The sequence below is a fragment of the Equus quagga genome, chromosome 1, assembly GCF_021613505.1.
Source record: "Equus quagga isolate Etosha38 chromosome 1, UCLA_HA_Equagga_1.0, whole genome shotgun sequence".
Classification (NCBI taxonomy): domain Eukaryota; kingdom Metazoa; phylum Chordata; class Mammalia; order Perissodactyla; family Equidae; genus Equus; species Equus quagga.
In genome coordinates, this window is record NC_060267.1 from 34,486,084 (window position 1) to 34,511,035 (window position 24,952).

The 24,952-nt window shown below is 37.2% G+C and overlaps 1 protein-coding gene across 12 annotated transcripts in view; it reads left to right on the plus strand.

The window, feature by feature from the left end:
• LMNTD1 (lamin tail domain containing 1) overlaps positions 1 to 18,512 on the plus strand; it is a 365,312-nt gene extending 346,800 nt beyond the window's left edge. For 10 of the 12 annotated variants that reach the window (XM_046669396.1, XM_046669406.1, XM_046669470.1 and 7 more), the window contains 4 exons: positions 4,044 to 4,258; positions 4,840 to 5,011; positions 13,433 to 13,495; positions 17,738 to 18,512. In XM_046669396.1, coding sequence (XP_046525352.1) covers positions 4,044 to 4,258; positions 4,840 to 5,011; positions 13,433 to 13,495; positions 17,738 to 17,758 — 471 coding nt within the window. In that variant the 3' untranslated portion in view covers positions 17,759 to 18,512. Of the gene's footprint in view, positions 1 to 4,043; positions 4,259 to 4,839; positions 5,012 to 10,652; positions 10,845 to 13,432; positions 13,496 to 14,058; positions 14,137 to 17,737 lie in introns of those variants that run through there. The other 2 variants (XR_006889733.1, XM_046669417.1) reach the window with 2 other exon arrangements.
• Positions 18,513 to 24,952: the final 6,440 nt, after the last annotated feature.

A 24,952-nucleotide genomic window follows, 5' to 3' on the forward strand; every position in this document is an offset into this window, starting at 1 on the left:
GCAAGGGCTGTAATAAGTGTTGGGAATATAACATAGAGTAAGACATGATATCTGCTCTCGAGGGACTAATAGTCTAATGAAAGAAGCTTCATTCTAATTCATAGTGACTATACTTTACTCACTGTAAAATTAAATGTTAGTAATTATGTTGTGTAACTCATTCCTAATATTTGACAATTTTGTATTTTCACTCTACTTTTTTCTCGGTATAATATTAGCATAATATATACTCAGTGACATACCGATTTAAAGGTATCTCTTTTTACAACAAAAAAGTTGCACCCTTGCCAGAACCATTCTTTAGATTTTTCTTAACTATCTGCCTTTTTTCTCAGTCTAACTTAGTATGTCATAAAACCACTAATCCAGACAATATGTCAATCGGAATCTATTCCCAAGTTTCTTTCCTGCTCCCTTATACCTGATGCTTAGATTGACTATTCCTTTAGAATTGACTTGCTAATTTATTAACAGCCATTTAATGTCTTTCTGTGAGAACAAGAAGTTGTGGCTAGATGGAGAGAATATTTACTAGATGTAATTTTGCAGCCTTCACTCACTTACCCTTAGATATTTTTGTGGGCTCACATTGAATTTTATAACACTTCAGATAATTTTCACTGAGGAGGAATATAAGGCTATGCAATCTAAGTTATTCACTCAGCCTCATTAAAAAAAACCACTAGCAAAACCCAGATTGGAAGGAAGGCATTCTGGTTTCAGATCTTTCATCACATTTACCCACCCATTTATCCACTCTGCAAACACGTTCGTGGTGTCTACTTTGTATGCACTCTGTTCCAAGCACTGAGTGTTGAACCAGACAGACCAGGTCCCTAAGCTCCTAGAATGAACATTTTAGTAAACTGTCATTTCCTGCAACTGAATTAGGCTTTGTACTTAGACTGCTCCTTGTACTAAGTGGTTTGAACTACTTTGCCATATAGGATCAGACCATTTCTGCTGGGTGATGGAAACACAAATAATGTTGTTTGCTAGTGAGTGAGCCTGATTGATTCATACGGAAAATACGTACATATATTTAGTATCTGCCAAGCACTGTGCTAGGTGCTGGAGGAAAGAGCATAACTATTGCATGATTTTTGTCCTCCAGAAACTCAGAGTCTCGTCATAGAAACTGATATGTAACAATAAATAATTGCAGTACAGTGCAACAATGCTTGAATAGAAGCATGTACACAGAGCAGAGCAGCCAGGCTAGAGATGCCAATTTTGTAAAGGAGAATATCAAGAAAAGCATTAGAGGAGAAAACACTTGTTCAGAGTCTGCAGCAGGATGAGAGGGAGCTCACCCAGTTGACCTGAACCATAGTGGTCTTCCCCCTTTCCTCTCTGCTAACTCACCACTCCCTATGCTTCTCCATACTCTCATCTCTAACCACACTGGGCTTCTTTACTTGTTTTACTATCCAGTACTTGATTGTTTTCTCAAGCCACAGGGCCTTTGCACATGTTCTTGCATCTCCACAGACTCTCTCTCCTCACCTTTTTACCTATTAAATCCTACTCACCTTTCAGACCTCAGCCCAAGCCTTTTTTTTCAGGTCACACCCTACTGGAATTTCCACCTCATGGAAAAACAATCAGAATTACTTAATTCAAATAGAAAATATTTCCATTAAATACACTGAAATGTGACTTTAAGTCAACCTAAAACCATAATGCAAGCATAGAATTCTGATTTCTTTTTTTAACAAATTCATTTCTGTTCTTACCTCAATAATACTGGATCACACTATCTGCAATTGCTAGATGAATTTTCCTTGAAAAGATAGGTTGCTACATTCCCATAGACATGTTGACATACAGACAGACCCAAGGCTTCATCATGACCCTGGACTTGCTTTCTGTTTGTGCAATTTGTATACAGAAAATAACCCATATCTCATGGAAAAAGTGACACAGCCTGCAATCTTCTGCCTAAAATAATAGACAACCATACAGATTAGAATAGCTCCTGTTTCTGGACTAGAAAAATACTTTTTTTAAAACGTGGCAAACAGAAGTCACATTATGGGTCATCAAAAAAAAGAAAAAAACCCCTAACATAGAATATGACAGACTACTCTTTTGAGTCATCACTAACATGGCAACAGTTAATATTCAATACAGCTACAAATCTTATGGTGTAAGAGAAGGGCAGATTTAGTCCTGCTGTGCCATGAGTTAACTATGTAATATTTATTCTATTTTCTAATATGTAATATAAGAGAAAATACAGTATAGTCTCTAAGAGTCTATGAGTCTATATATTTTTACATAGGACTACATTTTTTTCACCAGTCACATTCTTGTCCTATAGGATTTGTAGCCTCTGTATTATATGTCAAAAAATTAATAGGCATCTTATATTTATTCAACACCTGGTACTTTCCCAATACATTGTTAGAGATTCAGATACAGAACAGACCTCTCCTATGCTGTGGGAGCTCATTGAAGGGCTATTTATACGTACATTATCTTATTTGAGTCAGTATTGTTTAAGCATATTTTACAAAGGAATAAAATGGCAGGGCCAGCCCCATGGCCAAGTGGTTAAGTTAGCACCCTCTGCTTTGGCAGCCCAGGGTTTCACCAGTTCAGATCTTGGGCACAGACCTAGCATGACTCATCAGGCCATGCTGAGGTGGTGTCCGACACAGCACAACCAGAAGGACCTGCAACTAGAATATACAACTATGTACTGGGGGGGCTCTGGGGACAAGAAGAAGGGGGGAAAAAAAGAAGATTGGCAACAGATGTTAGCTCAGGTGCCAATCTTAAAAAAGAAAAAGGAAAATGGAGCTTGGGAAGTTAAATGGCTTGCTCTAAGTCACATGACTAGTAAAATGGCAGAAATAAAATGAAACCAGATATTCTAACTCCAAGAATTTTTCTATTGTCTGTTTTACTAAAGACAAGGTTCATGTGGCCAACATTCCAGAGGTAAAATTAAAACCATATCATTTTGTTTTGTCACATTATCATTGTCATTGTCATCAAATATTTTTAAGGCCCTATAATACAGGGAGAGATAAAATATTGCTCTTGTCTAGGAAAGGGTTACAATCTAATCGAGGGAGATTGTAATAAAAAGATCATGAACATGTTTTCAAAACAAATGTCTATATCTGAGCTGCTAAAAGAGGAGAATCCCTAACTGATGATCTGAAGCAAAAGTGGGGTTTTCCTTCTGTGATCCATGAAACTGAACTTTATTTTTTAAGATTTCATCTTTATTTTTTAAGATTTCATCTTTCTTCTGTCGTGGGCCTAGCCCAGCTGAACTTGCCTTGAGTTGCCTTTCTGTCTATGTAATCTGTCTTGCCAAGCAGAGGGTTTTCCAATGATTATAGCACAAACCCCAAGCCTCTAATTTTATAAACTAAAAACAGATCACAAAAACAAGTGGAACGTTAGGCCACACTTTGGTGCTTAATTTCCTCATGTTGAACAAAGACATAATTGTTAGTCCCTAAGCATGATTTTCCTGAATAATTTTTGCATATATATGTTGTGTACATGCCACATATTCAAGAAACCAAAACAAACCCTAGTTTCAGTGTTCTCCTTAAGAGTCCCATCTAGGATTCTAGCCTGGAAAACGTGGTTTCCTCTCCATGTCGCTAGTTCTATGGCCCATTTCCCCATCTCAAATGAGATATACATATACATATAGTGTGTTAAATATTTAAAATTTGAACTTATTCATATTACCCTACTTTTTGTGCAGCTCCTTATAGTTATGAAATTCCGTAACTTAACTGAATCTCACAACACCCTCGTACAGCAATTCCCCACTCCCACCCTCCCCATTTTCCATATGAGGACAATCCAAGCCAGTAAGTGACTAACCCCCCTTGGAAACTAAGACCAGGTTGTCTAACTACATCCTCATTGTGTGTTTCTCTAATCCATACACAGTAGATGTGACTTTGAAGTTTCGAGTTTGACTTTGAAGTTTTTTTTGCAATAAACCTATGACATTTAAAAAATCTATCTAACTCCAATACTATTTGAAATTAATGAATCGTCTTTGTTAGGCTGTTGCCTGGTACACTCCTATTCACTGGAAGCAAGCGTGGGAGAAATTAGAGACCGACATTGAATTTGACAGATGCTCAATAGTAAGTCCAGCATCTCGAAGGCATTTGTTCCACTGGCCAGAAGTTCCAACTACAACTGAAGAAAAACAAGATCAATCTAAGAAAGACATCTCAAAATGTCATATGGAACCAGTACAAGCTTTTCTTAAGAGGTAAAAGTTGATTGCTTTGTTTTTTGGTAGTTGAAGCTTTCCCACAATTAGTAACTGAGCAGATAGAAATGACTGCATGACAAGTAGATATGTGATGAATAGAGAAATTAATAATAACCCAAAAAATCCTATTTGGAAGAGGACCATAAAATCTGTAATATACTCATAAGCAGAGATATACTCATGGGACAATAAAGGTTGGTGATTTCTGCTGGGTGATATTGGGACCCTTTTTGTCATTTCACATCTCAATGGCACTGCTGTTAGAGGCAAGGCCGTGGAGACGTGAAGAGACGAAGTTATCACTGTGTCTTTCACAGTGCTTAGCTGAAGGGAGAAGTGCGGCATCTAGGGATTTCATCTTGGATCAATTGCTGGTTGTGGCTGAAGGTGCAGAATTTATGTCATTCATGTGTAGGCAAATGCTTCAGATGTTGTGATAAAAGCGCTGCCCACGAGGTCTAGAAAAGCCACGTTCTCGGGTCTTGAAACATGCTTTCAGTTTAATTGAGCCTCCCTTACTGATGCCACTGCATAAAATGCCTTATGGGTTCAATTTGAGCTTAATTTTTCTTTTACAGAGAAAAGGAAATCCCACCAACCCTTTTCCCCAATCGCAGCCCTTGGTGCCACAGTCCCGATGTCCCTGCACACCCCTACTGTTCTCTTATTGAACCTCACATTACCAGCATGGCTGGAAGCAGCTTAGATAGACAGCCCAGGCCTCAGTCAGCCAGGCCTAATCCAGCACAGGTAAGTCAAAGAGATACTCATTCCAGTGGAAAGTAAGGTGCATGTGTGGATGTGTGTTGAGGACTAGTGAAAAGGTGTTAGACGGTAAAATTTGCTATGTACTAAAAACTATTCATATCCTCAAGGATAGATGGCTCCCAAAGCAAGTATTATAAGTCATTCACTTACGTTTGCTCAGCACAGTGTCTTTTATTGGTCTTGATAAATATGTGTTGAATGAATCAATGAATCAAAAGAACACTGTGGCCCACAAAAGAACGTTGGATTCTTGAAGTTTGGTCAAAAGTACATTTTGTTTTTTCACTAGGCAGGAAAAATTGGCCCTACAAGTTATGCTGTGCTAAAAAAATATCCATCTTTTCCAGACATTCAAATGTTAATCCCAAATTCTTATTCTTTTTCAACCAGAAGTTTCTTATTTAAGTCCTCTAAACAAAGCTTTTAGAGGTGGTGTTATTAACCCAACATCTATGAATGGATTTCAGGAAGTCCATATATACGCAAAATTTGGGGCAAAAATGTATGCCTCTATGATGTTTTCTGGGAAGAGAGTCCATGAGGTTCATCAGATGCCCCCAAATGTTTAAGAACTGATTAGAAGACCACAATGCCAGATCCTAAGCTGTGGAGAAAGTCTGTTTCATATAACAGTTATATCCTGGCGAAGTTATAATGATTTGCAAACTTTTATTTAGCAGAGAGATGCCTTTATAAATGAAATCTTGGGCAGAATCTCAATATGTTAAATGGATGAAAGCAAACCTGTCCAAGATGAAGAGAAGGTAGCCATCCCCACTCCCCATTACCCCCTTTTTTTTCTTCCCTCCTTCCCTGTGATCTTTAGGCACTTCTCTGGAACCACAGGATTCTGTACATACCAGTATGAAAACAACTGTGTTCGTATGCTAACACATCAGTGGGAAATAGTACCCTCAAAATAATATCTTTTAGAAGTAGAATGTTTGAAATTTTGTAAATTCCTAAATATATTCCATTTCATGAAATTGAGTACCCCATATCTTTGTGCCTGAGAGTCCTCACCTGTAAAGTAAGAGATTTGGGTCTGAAATTTAGAGTTCTTTCAGAAATGTTTTATATACAAAATAAATATAAAAATTATATATAATTTTATTATATAATATATATTATATTAATGTATTCTTTATATATATATATACACACACACACACATACCCTTAGTACTTTATGACTTAGATTTGAGACTCTCAAGATGTACATTAATTTATGTTTTTCTCCAATTAGTGGTAGCCTTCACTATTTTACTCATTCTGAACAACTTGTTTCCAAAGAAATTTGACTTTGAATTTTCTTGATATACCTTTCTAGAGTAATGACAATTCACCTTACTTATTCAAAAATTTTTGCTATTCAACACAAAACATTTCACTATATGTATATTTTGTAATGGTAATTCAAAAAGATAGTTGCTTTGATGCCTTTAGGGCCTCTGCTCATCCTTATGTATCTTTTTAATTTTCTATTCATTGAATTTTCAATGTGAACGCACATACATCAGAATTGTGAGAGCTTTTCTTTGATTTCAATCACAAAAGACGGCCGCAGAGAGACAGATGTTATGAATGATTGGCGGATGACTGACTGGATAACACCAATCTCTGAATCACCAGTTCATTTCCTTGAAAGAATATGTAACATGACTCTTCAAGGGAAAGTTACCTAGCTAATGATCCAATTTCTTTTTAATTTGCTTCCCATTGGATTATTTGCTATCATTAGAACACTCAATAATTCACAAAGAAAAAGAGATAAACCAAAAATTCATCAATTTTACTCATAGTTTCTTCAATCCTGCTCCTTTCCCCCTACACTAATAAACAAGCTAGTCTGCTGAGTTACAGAAGAAAGAATATTAGTGGCATACGACTCTTCGATCTGGGAATAGCTGTCTTTTTTTTTTTTTTTTTAAGATTTTTTTATTTTTTTTCCTTTTTTCTCCCCAAAACCCCCCCGGTACATAGCTGTATATTCTTACTTGTGGGCCCTTCTAGTTGTGGCATGTGGGACGCTGCCTCAGCATGGTTTGATGAGCAGTGCCATGTCCGCGCCCAGGATTCGAACCAACGAAACACTGGGCCTCCTGCAGCGGAGCGCGCGAACTTAACCACTCGGCCACGGGGCCAGCCCCTAGTTGTCTTGTTTTTAACTATGCCTCCCAAATATGTTATAGACGAGCCTAGAGACTAACAATTAAGGTGATTTTAAAGAGACATCTACACATCACATTTATACCAAGCACATTTTGTTTTTTAAAACACGTTAAAATACAGAAAGTATAGGGGCCGGCCAGCGGTGCAGTGGTTACGTTCGCACGTTCCCCTTCAGCAGCCCGGGGCTCGCCACTTCAGATCCCAGGTGCAGACCTACGCACTGCTTGTCAAGCCATGCTGTGGCTGGAGTCCCACATATAAAGTAGAGGACGATGGGCATGGATGTTAGCTCAGGGCCAGTCTTCCTCAGCAAAAAAGAGGAGGATTAGCAGCTGATGTTAGCTCAGGGCTAATCTTCCTCAAAAAAAAAATAAAATAAAATACAGAAAGTTTCGAAGATAATGTTAAAAGCACCCACATACTAATCATTCAAGATTAATGCATGTTAACATTTTGTCATATTGCTTCACATTACAAAGAAAAGCCCCATAAATTCAAAATTTCCTTTGATCTTCTCTCCAGTTCTGATATGAAATTGGAATAAGTCACTCTGGTTCTCATTTTTATATTTTAATTACACATATATGGATCCATAAAGAATAAATAGTATAATTGGTGTGTTTTTAATTTACACAAGTGGCACTAAGCACAATGCAAGACACATAATAGTTGTTTAGTGTTTGACAAAGGACAGACAGAAAAGGAAACACTGAAGGTTTTTAAGCAGGCTTCTTATAGAGTTAGATCTGTGTCTTAAAGAGAATTTTGGAAGCAATTTTGAAAATGAAGTGAAATGAAAAATACACCAAAACCTAGGAGGAAAGAAGGAAGGAAGGAAAGAGTAGGAGACGGGAAAAAAAGAACAAAGCAGGTTAGAAAAACAGACCAGGGAAAGTAGGTCTTGTAGAGCTGTATTTGAGTCCCAAACAGACAGGAGAGAGAGACTGGGGCAGAAGTAACATTTAAAGAAATAATAATAAAAATTCTCAAAAATTGATGAAAGACATCAAGCCACAGAATCAAGAAGAATAAATCCCAAGCAATTCAAATTCAAAGGAAACCACAACTATGTACATTATAATAAAAGTTCAGAAAGCCAAATAATGGAAATCGGAAGACAATGGAATGACATCTTCAATATGCTAATGTGCTAACAGAACTACCATCTTAGAGTTCTATACCAAGCAAAAATACACTTCAAAAAGTGAAGGTGAAGTAGAGATATTTTCAGGCAAACAAAAACGGAGAGAATACATCAACAGCAAACCCACAATAAGGAAATACTTCAAGTAGAAAGAAAATCATCCTAGGAGGATGCACAGAGTTGTAGGAAGAAGTGAAGAAAAATGCACTCAAAACATGGATAAACATAAATGAATATTCATAATATAAAACAATACTAATATTGTCCTGTACAGTTGTAAATTTATATAGAATTTAAATAGAGGACAACTGTGTTAGTTTCCCAGAGCTACTGTAACAAAGTACTATAAACTTAGAGGCTTAAAACAACAGAAATGTATTCTCTCACAGTTGTGGAGACTAGAAATCTGAGATCAAGGTGTCAGCAGGGCCACACTCTCTTTCAAGTTTCTAGTGGATTACCCTTCCTTGCCTCTTCCCAGCTTCTAGTGGTTGCCTGCATTCCTGGGTGTTCATTGGCTTGTAGATGCATCACTTTAATCTCTGCCCCCATCTTCACATGGCCTTCTCTCCTGTTATCTGTGTCCATATTTCCCTCTTCTTATAAGGACACCTGTCATTGAATTAGGGCCCACTCTAGTCTAGTATGACCTCATCTTAACTTGATTACATCTGCAAAGACTAAATTTCCAAATAAGGTCATATTCACAAGTTCAAGGAGCTAGGACTTCAACAAATATTTCAGGGCGACACAATTTAATCCATAACAACAGCAATAGCACAAAAGTTGTGGAGGAGTAAAGGGAGTTAAAGTACTCTAAATTCCAAGATTTGTTCAACATGTTCTAAAAGTAACAATTTATATTAGACTCTAGTAAATCAAGAATGTATGTTGGAATCTAAGATAGACACTAAAAGAATAGTATATGAATGTCATGCTCATGACATGACATAATGTCTTACTTCCATTGTCATCCTGTAAAAATATATGCTAATTTTCAATGTGGTCTTCTTTGATACATGGGTTATTTGGGGATAATATATCACAAACAAAGTGGGTTTATTTCAGGAATGCAAAGATAGTTCAAGCTTTGAAAATTAATCAGTTAAACTTATCATCTTGACAGAATAAAGAGGAAAATTATATAACCATCTTAATAGATGCAGAAAAAGCATTTGATAAAATTCAATACCCACACATAAATAGGGAACCTTAGGAAATTGGGGTTAGAATTTCCTTAATCTTACAAATGGTATCTACAAAAATCCTAAAGCAAACTATCATGCTTAATGGTGAAGTAATAGAAGTTTTCCCTTGAGATCCAGATCAAGACAAGAATTCTCTTTATGATGACTTCTACCCAGCATAGCATTGTACTAGAAGTCTGAGTGCAATAAGGCAAGAAAAATGAATATACAAATACCCCATTATCCCATAATCCAGCAATTTCATTTTCAGGAATTATATATATACACGTATGGCTAATAAATACATATGTGCACCAAAAGACAAATACAATAATGATCATAGCAACTGTATTTGTAATAGCCAAAAATTAGAAGCAATTCAATTGTTCATCAACAACATAATGGATAAATAAATTATGATATGTTAGTACAATCCCATAGGCAAGGAAAATGAATGAACTACTGCAACATTCAATTACATCAATGAATCTCATAAGCATAATGTTGAGCAAAGGATGCCAGACAAAAAGGAATGCATATTGTATGATTCCATTTATATAAAATTCAAAAACATACAAAACAAAACCATGGTGTTAAAGGTCACAACAGTAGTTATCTTGGGGAGAAGGAATGGAGTAGTACTTGGAAGTTACACAAAAACTCTTTCTAGAATACTAACAATGTTCCGTTTCTTGATCTGAACGGTGTTTATATGAATCACTGTTTTCACCACGTTGTGCAATTATGACTTATGAACTTTTATGTGTGTATGTTATACTTACATAAAAGTTTATTTTTAGGAACTCGATGACAAAAAATAGGAAAACTAGGAAGGGAAGAAAGCACAGTTAGAGTAATTAGCACTAATAGCTTATACCTTGACAAAGAAGGAGAAAGAAAACCTAAAAAAATAGATTGATGAACTAACAACAAGTATTAATAATATGAGGTTTACAGTGTGGGAGAAAAATAGTATTATCTGAAATAAGTCTAAGCCTATCATTATATTGTAATGTATTGGGAATTAATTTTAATATAGTTCATTGTAGCTCAATCATTTCCAGGAGCATCTCATGGCAGAGATGGTTAATTATTGGCCCCCAAAACTATTGTTCCCTTAGATGCAAGACCCACAGGTCCAGGGAAATCTAGATACATGGCCACCAAGAATGAAGCCTATTTTTCTCAGTCTCTGCTGCAGCTAGATGGGACCACGTGTCTACATGCAGTAATAGAACATGCACAGAAATTGTGTATCCAACACCTGGATCATGCCCTTGGAGCGTGCGCTACCTTGTGTCTCCTTCCAGCCATAACAGGGCTGGAGCTGGCATCTTTCAACTCCGAGATGAAGCCAAACGTTGAGGATGGGAAAGCCATCCTAAACGCCTTGTATTGGCACATCTCCAGACTGTTGAGAGAGAAATAATCTTGTTCAAGCTTTTGTTAAGTTGTGTTTGAACCAGATGGCCCACACAGGATCATTACCATTTAGCTTCACTTAACAGGCTACTGGTTAAAAAGAAAACAAAAATCTCAGCTAGAAAGGGCATATTAAAGACAATTCCATAAATTTGAATATAGAATGAATATTAGATATTGAGGAGCCATTGTTCTTTTCTTATTCATTATTGTGCTGTGGTTATAGATTCGTATAGAAATCTTTACTTAATTTCTAATGGTTTGGTGATATAGGCATAGATAGATAACACAAATATGGCAAAATACTAATTCTTGAATCTGGGTGATAGGTATACAGATTTGGTTGTATTATTCTTTCATATTTTCTATATGTTTGAAACTTTTCACAATAAAAATTTGAAAAAATAAAATCAACAAGAAAGACATTTTTGATAGAATGTAGCATGTACTTGGAGCTGTTAAAGCAGAGAGGCAAGGCACCGACCACAGCCTAAAGAGTAGCTCTTGGGAAGGCTAAAGACGGTTAGCAAAGCAGATGCGTTTGCCTTGTGTTGCCACTGTTGTTCACAGACCTGGAGAGAATGTGCTTTCCTCTTGCTGTGATTAGCTTACAGATTGTGGACAATTTTGTCATTCTTCTTCTGCAACTCAAGTTCAATAGCAGAAACTAGTTTGAAGGTAGTATCCTGCAGACATTGTTTTAAGCTAACAGTGCAGGTGTGTACGCTATTTAATGCACTTTATTTGCACACTGTCTAATACACTTTGCCTATCATCTGTGATCCATGTTGCACTCAAAGGGGGATTCATTTTAATTGTGGATTCTATAGCTGCTACTGTCTTCCATATGTTATTATAGTAATAATAATAATAACGTCCCTTTGTTTCTGGGGGTTGCAAAGCTACACTACAAAAGCCAATCTTTCAGAAAATAAATGAAACTAGAACATAGATAACATTAGGCACATGTGTGTGGTGATGGATTGTAATTAGTCTTTGGGTAGTGAACATGATGTAATCTACACAGAAATCAAAATATATAACAATGTACACCTGAAATTTATATAATGTTATAAACCAATGTTACCGCAATTTAAAAAAAACTAATAATAATAATCTTGTCATTAAATTTCAAGAAATTATAGATTGGAATTTTTTATAAATGATTTCCTCATTTAGTAAATACAGTAAGTTTAGTAATGTCCCGTTTACTAAAATACTGTACTTTGCTGAAAAACAAGCTTTCAGGGTGCAATTCAAAACCTTCATCCTCAGATTAGTCAGTCTGGAAGAACATACATAAAATATTTACAAGGTCTCTTTCATGCCAACAAATTGCTCCAGAAGATGAGAAGTGATGAGCTAGATTCTTCTTATATCTAAACCACTGCCTATGGTAAGGAAACTATCTTAAAAGCCTATTTATATTCCAGGTTCATAACTTACTATTCAGAAAGTTTACACTGTGATGTGTGATTCACTGGATTCAGAAACCTATTAGTGGCTAAGAGAATCATTGTGTTAACCAGAAACACCCTGCATTTTTGTTAATCTTCATTGCAGATCACATTTTCACATCCAGCCCCTAGATAGTGTTTCTTTGTAATCAAATGCTGGCAATTTAACTTGATAATTCTTCTTCTGAGCTTGCAGAGAAAAAGAAAGGGTTAGGTATGATGGAGGAGCTTTTCCTGTAGCTGTTTTTTCCAGAAGAGCTCCTTGTTATCTGTGCCTAAAACATAATTTTGATTTCTGATCTTTTATTTTACAGTGACGAAATAACATCTCATCCCTGGGCTAGAAGTAACCTGTATTTGGGATCACTCAATTCATCCCTATTTCAATTTGAAAACACTAGTTTCCTATTTAGAAATTATATTTAAACAAAGTGACTTCAATCCTTGCTCAAGTGTATGGAAGTGAGGGAGGCCACCATACCTGTCACCTCATTCATCACCAGGGTGGAGTTGGCTAAAATGGCAGCTAGGGAGCATCTGCTTCTGTCCACACATCTCGTCCATCCCTCCCAGTGCAGCCTGATTCCTGTACCTCCCTCCACCAGCTACTTCATCATTAGGGCAGCTGAAAGTGTGGAAAGCAGAAAGCATTTGAGGAATTTTACAGGCTGGTAAAATTCCTCTGCAACCTCAGTTTTTAAATATATATCTTCCAGATGGATATTTCCTCGCTCAAAGTCTTGATTAATTATGTCTTGAAATATATGCTTCCTTTTAAAATGATTCATTGAAAACTTGGACTTAATAATCAAATTACACTTTTCAGGTGGTTTTTAAGTCACTTGGTTCAAGTTACCATTAAATACTGTCCTTAAACCTTAGATTTCTTCTTCAAATAAAAGAAAATCCTTTTGTTGTTAAGTTTATTTCAGAATTTGTTTTAATATGAAAAATCGATGCTTGGAATATTGGACTGAATTTCTGCCCATCTCCCCAACCCTCCTTTTTTGGGGGGTTTGCAGGGACCAAGAAAAACAAGACATCTCGGTTACAAAAGCAATAGGCAATCAACTCAATCTTTGAAGGTAAGTAACAGAATTGCAAATTTACCTTCTCTGCAGAAAAATAATAAGACTAAAATAATTTGCAGATATATCTTTAAGAGCTATCAGAACATGGATTGTTCTCACATATCCTGTAGTCATTAATTTTCTGTTAAATATTAATGTTGCTTTTGGAGCTATGAGTTTTTGTCTTCTCTGTTGCATGATAAACTTTCTAAGAATGGGAAACAAGGAAATACCACATCTTTACTCTTTGCCCTATATCCTCCTCCTATCCTTGTTGATGGATAAGTAAGAGCAATTGAAATCCAGAGTAATTTCAAATACTCAAAAAACAATTCTGCAATGCTACTAATATAATTCCTATAAGGAACAGATTTAATTCCTACAAGGAATAGTATAACAGGAGTTATTCTGGTTAAAGAGACTGCAGAAGCTCTGTAGTTACGTAACTTTTAAATGGCGATGAAAGAGAAGGTTAGGAACCCTGGTCTCTGCTATTCAGTTGATAAATGACCTTGTATCATTTAACCAATCGCTTTCTCCATTACCTCATCTCTTTCTCGATGATATCAACATCAAAGTAATTGAGGAAGATGTCGACGGTTTTCTGTTTTGCAAGTGGCCGTGTTTGAACTCTTCCCCAAAGACCTGATGATAAGGTGATTTTTTTTGGTCAAGGATTCCTTTTGGTCAGTATCCTTCTCTAGTTGACATCCTTTGCTGCCCTAGTCCATGAACCATCTATTATATGTTTGCTTGCTCTTTTTTCTGACTAGACTTTAGGTTCATTCCTTAGTTTAAGAATAAATCTACAGCCACCTGATCCCTAACTTGTTAGTATTCTAGACTCTGCTGACAGAAATGACTTAATTTTACTATCCCCCCAGCTAGCCACATTTATGTACCAATCTGAGTTTTTCTCAGCTTGCTCAGCTGTCCAATTTCTTTCAGCTTGTCTCTTCCTAGATTTTCCCTAATCATCATCTTCTATTTTTCTGAAGGTCATCGACTCTTTTACAAGTCCACTCTCTCCATTGTAACTTTTGAGCTTCCAACTTTCAAAAAATGTGATGGCCACAACCTCCCTATTCTTCTGAGAAGAAAGCTTCTCAGTCATTGGGACTATAAAGGGATTTATTCCAACCACACCATTTTAAAGCCAAAGAAAACGTAGTCTGTAGAGACAAGTTACCAAAATTCATCTAGTAATCAACCACAGAGTCAAAACTAAACCCAAGGTCTTTGAACTGCAAAGAGCTGGAGAATCCAGCCTTTGCCCCCACTGATACAATTCATGCTCCCAGAGGATTTAGAGATAACATCTACACTGGGATCCATTTCCTCCAGTTGGTATAGCCCTGAGCAGGGTGGAGTTGAAATGCAAAGAATGGGATCCAAAATCTGCCACAGACATTAGCAACTAGCATTTCTACAATTCAATTACCCTCCACTTTCTGTAGTCAGAAGGGAATTATACTGAATACAGCATCTGCATATAAATTGGAAAGGGGATATTTTATTATATACAAAAACAAGGATTTTTTGTTGGTTTTGGTTGGAAAAAAAATGTTCTGAATCCTCTCATCGGATATTGAATAACATAATTTTGGCAAAGGTTTTTAGCCTTTGTTGTTATTCTTCAGTTATTATTTTGCTTAACTACCACGGTCACAAATTTGTTCATGGATCCTCTCTGTGGGAGATTCCTTGGTAGGTTGGATGTTTTTTTCTCACCCTGTTTTGAAAAGTTTCCGGCCTCTTGAGATGCCTTACTTCCATCCTCTCAGAGACTCCACCCCCATCTGCTGGTGTCCTTAGGATTGACCATCAATGCACCCTCAGCATATTTCTCACGCCTTTACTGGGAGCAAAATTTTACCTCACCTGTCAGTGAATGACTTCTATATTACAGTCAGTTCCTGCATCTGGTGTGTGTGTTCATGGAAAATTGTTCAGAGATGAAGCTATCATTTGGTTCTCATTGGTATTCATGACTATTCCTTGGCAATTTGTAATGTTATACACTTGTATAGCATTTCACGGTTTTTACGTCATCTTGTTTGAACCTATGAGATCAGTAAGGCTGATATTATCTCCATTTTATGGTTGAAGAAACTTTAGCTCAGAGAGATTCAACGATGTACCTAAAGTCACTTAGACAGGAAGTGGCAGAGTTAAGACTAGAATCCTAGCCTAATGTCAATGCTCTTTCACACCACTCTGCCAATCAAACATTAAGACTGTCTTTGTCTTATTGTCCCTTTCCCAACTTGTCTGAAAGGAAAAACACCACACTTAGAAATAGGACTAGTAAAAGACATTTTCATCCACAAAAAAAAGGGGTTGGCTACCGTGAGATCTTAGGACTGCTCCATCCAGCAAAAAAGATTCAGGACCTATTTCCAAAATTGCTAATTTAAGAGTGCCAATTATTTGTACAAACAGCAAATCAGAACTGATCTCAGGTGTCTTTGACTGCTAATCACATTTCTGTGCTACAACTGATCAAAACCATGCAGTTGTCCTTGGAGTCATAGCTCTCAAATACTCAGCACTTTGCAAGGAATGTGTGGGAGTTCTGCTGTGTGACTAGCGGGCAGCATATGTGGGTGATGCCACCAAATGCCACAGAGACAGAACTTTGCACAAGTTAGAGTAAAGAACTCTGGAAAGGCCAGGTAATTTCCCTTTATGTCTGTCATCTGCCATATGAGCTCTCAGACTTGCTAGGAGACACTGAGGAATCTAAGATAGAAATAAAGAGGAAAGAAGGAACAGGGGCAGCAGTGGGACTTGTTGCATATCACCAGCGCTGTCCTCAAGAGAGTGCAATTGCTTAGGACCAGGGAAGAAAACACAAATTTTCAAACATGGGATATTAAATTCATAATTGGTAAAAGTTCTTATACCCAGGAGGCACTCCTGTGTATGGTATTGGGTACTCCTAATAAAGTTCTGGTGATGGAGTCCTTTCATGAACTCAGTTATGTCCATACATTTCTTACTCTTCTGAATGGTCCCAACTGGACAATCCAAACATAGGGTGCCCTTCTAGCCCTCCAAGGACCCTTTCTTGGGACCCTGACAAGAACTTTCCATGACAATTTCTCCTCCTGGGGCCAATTTTTGTGAGTGAGGAGCCAGTATTTAACAGCCCAGAAAGTAGGACTGATATGTAATACTGTTTAACATGAAACCTTGCTCAAAGAGTTTTGAAAGTCTAAGGCTTAAATTTTTTGGTATCAGTGTTTTCTAACTATACTATCTATACATTTCTATCTACACTTTGTTGTTTATACTATCTATATTCTAATCTTTCTCTTCTCAGCCCTCAAAGTGATCTGTTTCCAAAATTCTTCAGTCAATTGAAATTTCATGAATATTTGTTTCCCACAATCTCCTTCCTTCAAAGTTTGCCAGCTACCCTGTTCTGTGTCTTCGCAGCCTCTCCTTACTGCGTCACAGTTAGGTCATATGGCAGGAGTAAAAAGACCCACAATCAAGACTCCCCACCATGCTAGCTCAGAGGCAGTCCATAGTTTAAAGGAAACTAAACATCTGTGCAGATGTGTCCAGCTCCACTTCCATAGAGAAGGTATAGAATAAAAACATCTCAGACTGTGAGGCCTCCTGCTAAGACTTCTAGAGAAGACTCAAGCCAATTGAACATAGAGAAATGAATCCTTCCTTTTTTTCTTATTACATTTTTATCTGTGTTACCTTTATATTTTAAATCTAGGGCACATCTTAGATATTTAATGGAAAAGATAATTAGGTATTACTCAAGTACCACCGAGAAGGAAATGAAAGGTGTGAACGTTTAGAAATGGGTCATTAAACTGGTTGCCTCAGAACCATGTTGATCTTCATATTCAAGGCGAGAAGTAAGCAGCATCCATGACCAGCTAATGAAATAGCCAAGCTGCTTAAGAGTCAAAGAGCCCTGCAGATCATATACCACCATTAAAACTGCAACCTAAACCAGTGCATATCTTACAGAGTTGAGTTAGAAGGAGAAAAAAAAGAATAATCATTTCACCTTGGCGAAAGTTGAGATATCACAGAAATAATTTCCTCCTTCCTGTTGTTGTCCTGTGTCCATGAGTATGATCAAGATCTGCTATTTCCAGGTCATAATTTAAGATTAGTGTGAAGGAAAGACTCTGAACATCCCTACTTTATATTGCTATAACAATTGAAACATATTTATAGTCTGTATGATATTTCACCATGCATTGCCATTTTATTTTTGTTGCTCAGAACAATAATATCCAAGCCTAGATAACACAAGAACACCTGACCTGTCCAGCCAGCCTTCATTACACAGGAGAGGAAGCCGGCAGCAAGCAAGAAAATGGATTCTTTTAAAAAAGATAATTCCTCAGGACTTTACTGTAACGACTTCTTAAAGAAGGAGATAGAGTTTGTGGACAAGTTCAAACATTTGTTTTCTAGGCTGTAAAGAAGAAAAACATTGGTCAAAAGCAAAACCATCACAGTTTTCATTTTATGTACATGGAGTTCCCCAATCACTAACTTGAGTCTTTTGTACCCTGCCCCGGGGTTAGGTCAACAACTTCTGCCATTCCTGCAGATGCACTTGTTTCAGGAATTCTCAATCTTATGGCCTGATTCTCTACACTTGGAATCTGTCTCCATATAGCATGGATTAATTTAGCTTCCTAATGACTGGAAGTAATAAGTAAAGTTTGCATGGAGTACCTAGTTGGGAGCTTTTAAACTTGACTACACTTAGCTCAAATTCAGCCAAAATAGTCTCACCTTCCAGCTTGTGATACTAGGCACAAAATCTCATGGATAGAGAGTGCCAAAGGCCCAAGAATTTTTCAATTAAATAATATGATAGAGCTACCTTTTTTTAACCATTCTGACTTCTTATTCATTAGCTATCTTATTCTATACCTATCAAGAGTATAGAAGTTGAAGAAATAATGAAATATGCTATTTTTAAATATATATAAAATATATTTTTATATATATAAATAAAATATGTAAAAATATTTTTAAAAATAAAGTAAAATAACCTAAACATCCATCAATGGTGACCTGTGAGTTTTGTTTTATTAGATCTAAACACCAAGAGCTAAAATGTTCTATGTTTTTCTAAAGATTGGCACCTGAGCTAACAACTGTTGCCAATCTTCCTTTTTTTAAATTGCTTTCTCTCCCCAAATCCCCCCAGAACATGGCTGTATACTTTAGATGTGGATCCTTCAAGTTCTGGCATGTGGGACGCCACCTCAACACGGCCTGATGAGTGGTGCCATGTCCACGCCCAGGATCCGAACCGGCGAAACCCTGGGCTGCCAAAGAGGAGCACGCGATCTTAACCACTGGGCCATGGGGCCGGTCCCTAAAAATGCTCTATTTTTAAAAAGTCATGTGCCAAGGGACTCAGACATATACTTGTATACCAGTGTTCATAGCAGCATTATACACAATAGCCAAAAGGTGGAAAGAACCCAAGTGTCCATCAACAGATGAATGGATTTTAAAAATGTAATATTTAAAAATGTAGTATATATAATAGAATATTGTTTATCCATAAAACCAAATCCTAACATATGCTACAATGTGGATTAACCTTGAAAACATTATGCTAAGTGAAATAAGCCAGATACAAAGGGACAATTATTCTATGATGTCAATTATTTGAAGTACCTAGAGTAGACAAATTCATAGAAATGGAAAGAATAATAGAGTTTACCAGGGGCTAGGGGAAGAGGGAATCGGAAGTTGTCTAATTGGTACATAATCTCTGTTCAGGATGATGCAAAGGTTCTAGTTATAGAGAATTATGATGGTTACACAATATTGTGAATGTACTTAACGCCACTGAATTGTACACTTAAAAGTAGTTAAAAAGGTAAAAAAAAAAACCTCTAATAAAATCTGACTAGTATTTCCAAGACAAAAAAAAAGTCATATGCCAGTCTAAAGCATCTGAGAAGACATACATTGCTTGACAAAATAATTTGTCCTATACTTTTTGGTTTGATATAAAAAGGATTCACATTAACTCCCACATTACGATGCAGCATAAATATTTTCTAGTCACAAGGCCACACTGATCACATTATTTCCTCATTTTTTGGACACTTAGGAGTAGACTTGTGCATTTTCAGAAAAATGTCAATAACACCTTATGCCACTTTGAACCATTAAGTATGATCTTTGAATCACACGTTGGCTAAATTGTGTAGGCTGTTCTGTCTTTTTCTTGGTTACTATAGAAGCTGCAAAGTCATGGTGTTGTGAGGAGATGACAAGGGCATCTGAAAGGGTACAATAAAAGTTATTTCATGGTTTATAATTTCTTCCAGCTGTCTCCATTTGTGATTATCACGTTCACTCTGGGAGTATAAACATACAACCAAAAGGGCTCTGGTAACTACAGCCAAGAACGATCTCACCCATGACAGACTCGCAACGAACCCCTTTCCCTCAAAGATTTGTAACAGAAACACACAAAACAAGTGACACGTAAAGTTCAGGTGTTTCCAATTATTTCCCTCCTATGAGCTGAGCCTTCCTAAATCCAAAACATGTTGCAGCTCAAATCGGTTTCCTTATACTTGAACATTGTGTCGTTTCAGGAGAATTTCATCTACATATCTCTGATTCACTGACACTTCATCAATAACATAATGCATCTCCTCTGAGCTCTTCTACATGATCATTCCCTCTCTGGGTGGTCAAAAATATGGTACATTTAAGTATTGCTTACTTTTGTGAAACACACACTTAGAAAGTGTATAACCTTTTGCCCTTGCAGGAAAAAGAGAAATAAATGCTCAGTGCCAGGATTTGTAGCCGATTCCTTGTCAGTTACATCACCACGGAATGTTCTAGCACAATGCCTCAGTTATCTTCCTGCTCAAGGACTGTCAGTCTCTCTCTACAATGGCGTAGATGGAGGAAGACAGACCCATCCTTGCTGGTATGAATCTTTAACTGCCTCAATGTTAATACTCAGGCTAAACTATTCAGGGATTACAAAGAAAGAGCATTTTATTTTCCTAAGTTTTGGAAATTTAGGAATAGAAAGTTGATGGATCCTTTAGGCTATGGCAACCTTAGATAGCAGTGAGCTTTACCTTATGGTCCTAGAAATGTGCTAGTTCATTACTGCCTCTGCAGGTGAATGGCAGCACTCTGCTTATAATTACCTTACAGGAATTGTGAGGATTATTTCATAAAGTATTTCAATAACAAGAAGTGTTAAATAATATTCACTGTTTAGGGAAACAAATTCATCTACAGATGGATGAACTAGATGAATTACAATGAAGAGGAAATTCAAAACTTTACCTATAGCTGAATACTCTCCAAAATAGGTGAACACTTTAAGCCTGCTCTCACTCGCTCTCTTTCAACAGACACACACACACACACACACACACACACTCACTCACTCTTTATGATTTTGGCAGGAAACAGTGAAAGATATTGTGAAAGGATAAACATTGTTCTGATGATGAAGTGTTTTTGGTTAATTGCCAATGAGCTTTGAAGAGGAATCCAAATTTTCAGATCAGCATCAGGGCTAGAGTTCTTTCAAGGGATAAACTCCTACTACTCTTGGCACTTTATCCCGAGTCCAAGTAGAGGAGACATTAGAATCTAACCATCTGAGTACGTTTAATGTTTAGTAACAGTATGACTTTGTGCTCAAGATAATATAAATGGTTACCACTCAAGTTATCTATGTTTATGAAAATACTGTCTTGAAATATATCTGTATAGATATATTCATATTCTTTGAAATATGTTATAATACAAATCAGATAAAAGTAGAAATTTCATTTCAGTTTTAGAAGAGTTTTACTTTCCTAACATTTTACTTTCTTAGACTAAAGACAGTTTCAGTGTGTTGAATGCTGTGAAATCACCAGCCTGTTGTTTATATTTACCACAGTATGAGAAAAGGTAGAACTTGTGGAACTGTTTGAAAGCAGTATTGTCTATTCTAAATAGGTTGTGTGTGTGTCTGTATTGTGGTCCTGAGAAACAGGGTAAAAGGTTTCTCTGAATGGTCAATATGGTTATCAATTGCAAAGGTGAGTAATAATACTCTTCTCTACCTTCTACCTGCATCACACATTATATTTCATATTAGTCAACTAATAATTAATTTGAGTTCAGGTCTAGAAAGAGGAACACAGTAACCATGAGCAGAAATACCATAGGAACTGTTTTTCAAGTTCATGTCTCATACTCTGCTCTGCAGAAAACGGGAACTACAAGGGACTCAGGGATGGGTGTGGGTGGGGAAGATATCCACTCCCAAGACATCTCATTCACATGGCAGGCAAATGGATGCTGACTGCGTGTTCATGTCCACACTGGTCTCTCTAGAAGGCAGTTTGGGCTCCCTCACACAAAGTGTCTGGGTTCCAAACGTGAATGGCCTAAGAAACAGGAAGTGGAAGCTATCAGTTCCTTAAGATCTGGACACAGAAACTGGCACAGCATCACTCTGCCATATTCTATTAGTCAAGCAGTTACAGAGCCTAGATTCAGGGAGAGGGGACATAGACCCCACTTCTCCATAGGAGGCCTGTCAAAGAATTCTGTGCCCTTGTTTTAAAACCACCACCACGGGGGCCAGCCCAGCAGTGTTGTGGTGGTTTGCTCACTCCACTTCGGCAGCCTGGGGTTCAGATCTCGGGCACAGACCTACACACCGCTCATCAAACCACGCTGTGGTGGAGTCCCACATACAAAATAGAGGAAGATTGGCACAGATGTTAGCTCAGGGGCATGCTTCCTCACCCCCCACCAAAAAAAAGTGGAATTGCTGGAGGATATGGTAATTCCATGTGATTTAAAACCATCACTGTGTAAATCAGCAAGAAAATGCATACTGCTTTTCAACTTGATGTTGCCTTCTTTATTCACCTGGGAATATCTGACCCAATCTTGGAAAATAAAGCGTATCACCAAGTTTAGTTGGCGGACCCGTTGAATCCTGATATTTCAAAGAATCACAACAAAACAGTCAAGAAACTGTGACCTCCTGTATTTGGGATATATTGTGAGTTTAATTGAAGCAAGGGAAATCAGTTTGAAATATTGCTCTGGAGCAATAATTGGCACTAGAGATTATAAATTACCTCTTAATTTCTTGCATCACATTTCCAGGCCCCCTCAACATCTTTTCCTCTTCCTTAAATCACCAAAATCTATGTGGATTAGCTGGAGATATATCTTGAAGGGCTTGTAGTTGTCTGTTTAGTTTGTATTTTGCAAGTTTATTTTTCCCTGTTGTGCATTCTTAATCACCAGATATTTTTTGAGCATCTATTATATACTAAGCACTGGAATTTTAGAAATACATGGTTTGTGCCTTTGTGGGAGTCATAAGTGGGGAACATACTTGCCACAAAATAAAGAATCAAAAAAGTACTATAATAAAGCTGAATACAAAATCCTGTGGGTTCTTCAGAGAATAAAGAATTCCAGATGGGTGCCATGGAGTTGATTTTAAGAGACAGGTTAAGATGCTTCAGGCAAATAGAGAAAAGGAAAGCTGATCAGCACCTGCATGAAATTATTGGAAGGCACCAGATAGTTTTAAGAATTGGTCATTTATATTGGTGACTTTAGAATGTGGAATGAAAGAAGGAACAAGGAGATGAGGCTAGAAAGGTAGATTGGGCCAAATCATGAGCTTTGTGTCCTGAGCCCAGTGAGTGAACTTGCCTCCATACATTACAGAAGGGAAATAGTAATTCCACACTCTCCTTTGGAATCTGACAGTACATTAGATAGTGAGAGATGGAGATAGAATTTGTTCCATATAATATGGTGGATACTTTTCTAAGAAACCTCAACTTTTCCAAACTTGCTTTTTATAAGGCTTTCTTTAAAAAAAAAAGTTTCAATGAGAAAAAAATATGGAATAGAGCATTTCTAGCTACATATATATCGTTTTAAAACCTAAAAATCATTGAGCAAATACAGTGTTGGATTACATCTAGCTTTGGCTGGAGAGTTAAAGTGAGTCTTTGCTATCAGTATAGGCTTCTTAAATTCTTCTCACCTTCATTATCACACTTTGTATTAACAAAGCATACAAATATGTACTCAAAGAAGTCAGCCCTGGTTTGTGAGATAGGTTTCCCACCCTCGCCCCAAAATTCAGTGTTAAGCCAATATCGACCTCTACAATGAAACTCACGTACCCTAATTAATAAATGACATATTGTCCAATCTCCGTTACAAAAATACACCATTGGGAAATTGCCATGTCCAAGGAGCTGTCTGAGGAAATGAGGAAGGTATCCTATCAAGGGGAAAGATTAGAGGTGTGACCCTCAATTGAAAAGTTGACCTGAATTATTCTAAGCGTATGTTATAAAATTTTCAGGTAAAAACATCATGGGGGATGGAGACATATTCCAATTCTAAAAAGACTTGAAAACTCGGCTAAGATTAATCAACATGCTTTTCTAAACCTGTCCTATTACTTTCAAAGTGAAAATATGTACCACTTAGCTCACATTACTGTTGAAGATCCCACAATGACTCTTCACTACCCTATAGTGTGAAATCAAAGGTATGTTATGTCTTCTGTTGATTTCTGGTCACATTCCTGCTTTATTTATTTGTACAGTTATGTCCTCGATTAGCTTATTTTTATATAAATTTCTAACTCCCTAAATGTTCCCAAAGACTCCAGTTATCTTGCATGGGAAACCCTCATCTCTCCCAATATCTCTGGTGATTGTTGATTGTTTAGGAGGTTATGTTTCCCCTGATCACGAATGACCTCCTGCTGAATTCTCCACAGGCCATTATCCTGCCTTCTGCATGTGCTGTCCTTTCTCTCCATCATATTGCCATTAGGCTGGACACCACCAGAATCCTTCGCACTCCAACGTACCTCCTACACAAGGCTGTATGTGTCCAGCACACATTGCCTTGGGGCAATAGAGAGGACTTAGGTCACTTAGCCTACAGCACAGCAAATAACTTAAAACTGAACTTTAACATCTCCGTTCCGAAGTCTTTCAGGCATTCCCGTCTCTGGGAACTTCTCAGGGACTTTCCTCCCATAAAGGCATGTTGCTCCATCAACCTTCCTTCTTAGCCCCATTTCCTTAGCTCCACAGCCCAGTTCTAATTCTCCACCCACCCACCACCACCACAGTTGACTTTCCTCTTACTTCTCTCATGGAAAGTTAATCTTTCTAGCATTTTTGTTTAAAGTCAATCTTCTTCCAAAAGGAACACTGATTTCAGATTTATTAATGGTATAATAATTGGTATAATGTCTTCTGCATGCTGCATTACACCAATTTGTATTATTAAACTATTTTGCTTTTTTTCTGGGGATTTAGGGTGGTCAACATTCTCTTATGCTGAGCCAGCAGTGCTAGTTGAATACAGAACTTAACAAGTATTTGTGAAGCTTCTGGGATCCCAGCAACATCCCAAGTACTCTAGATT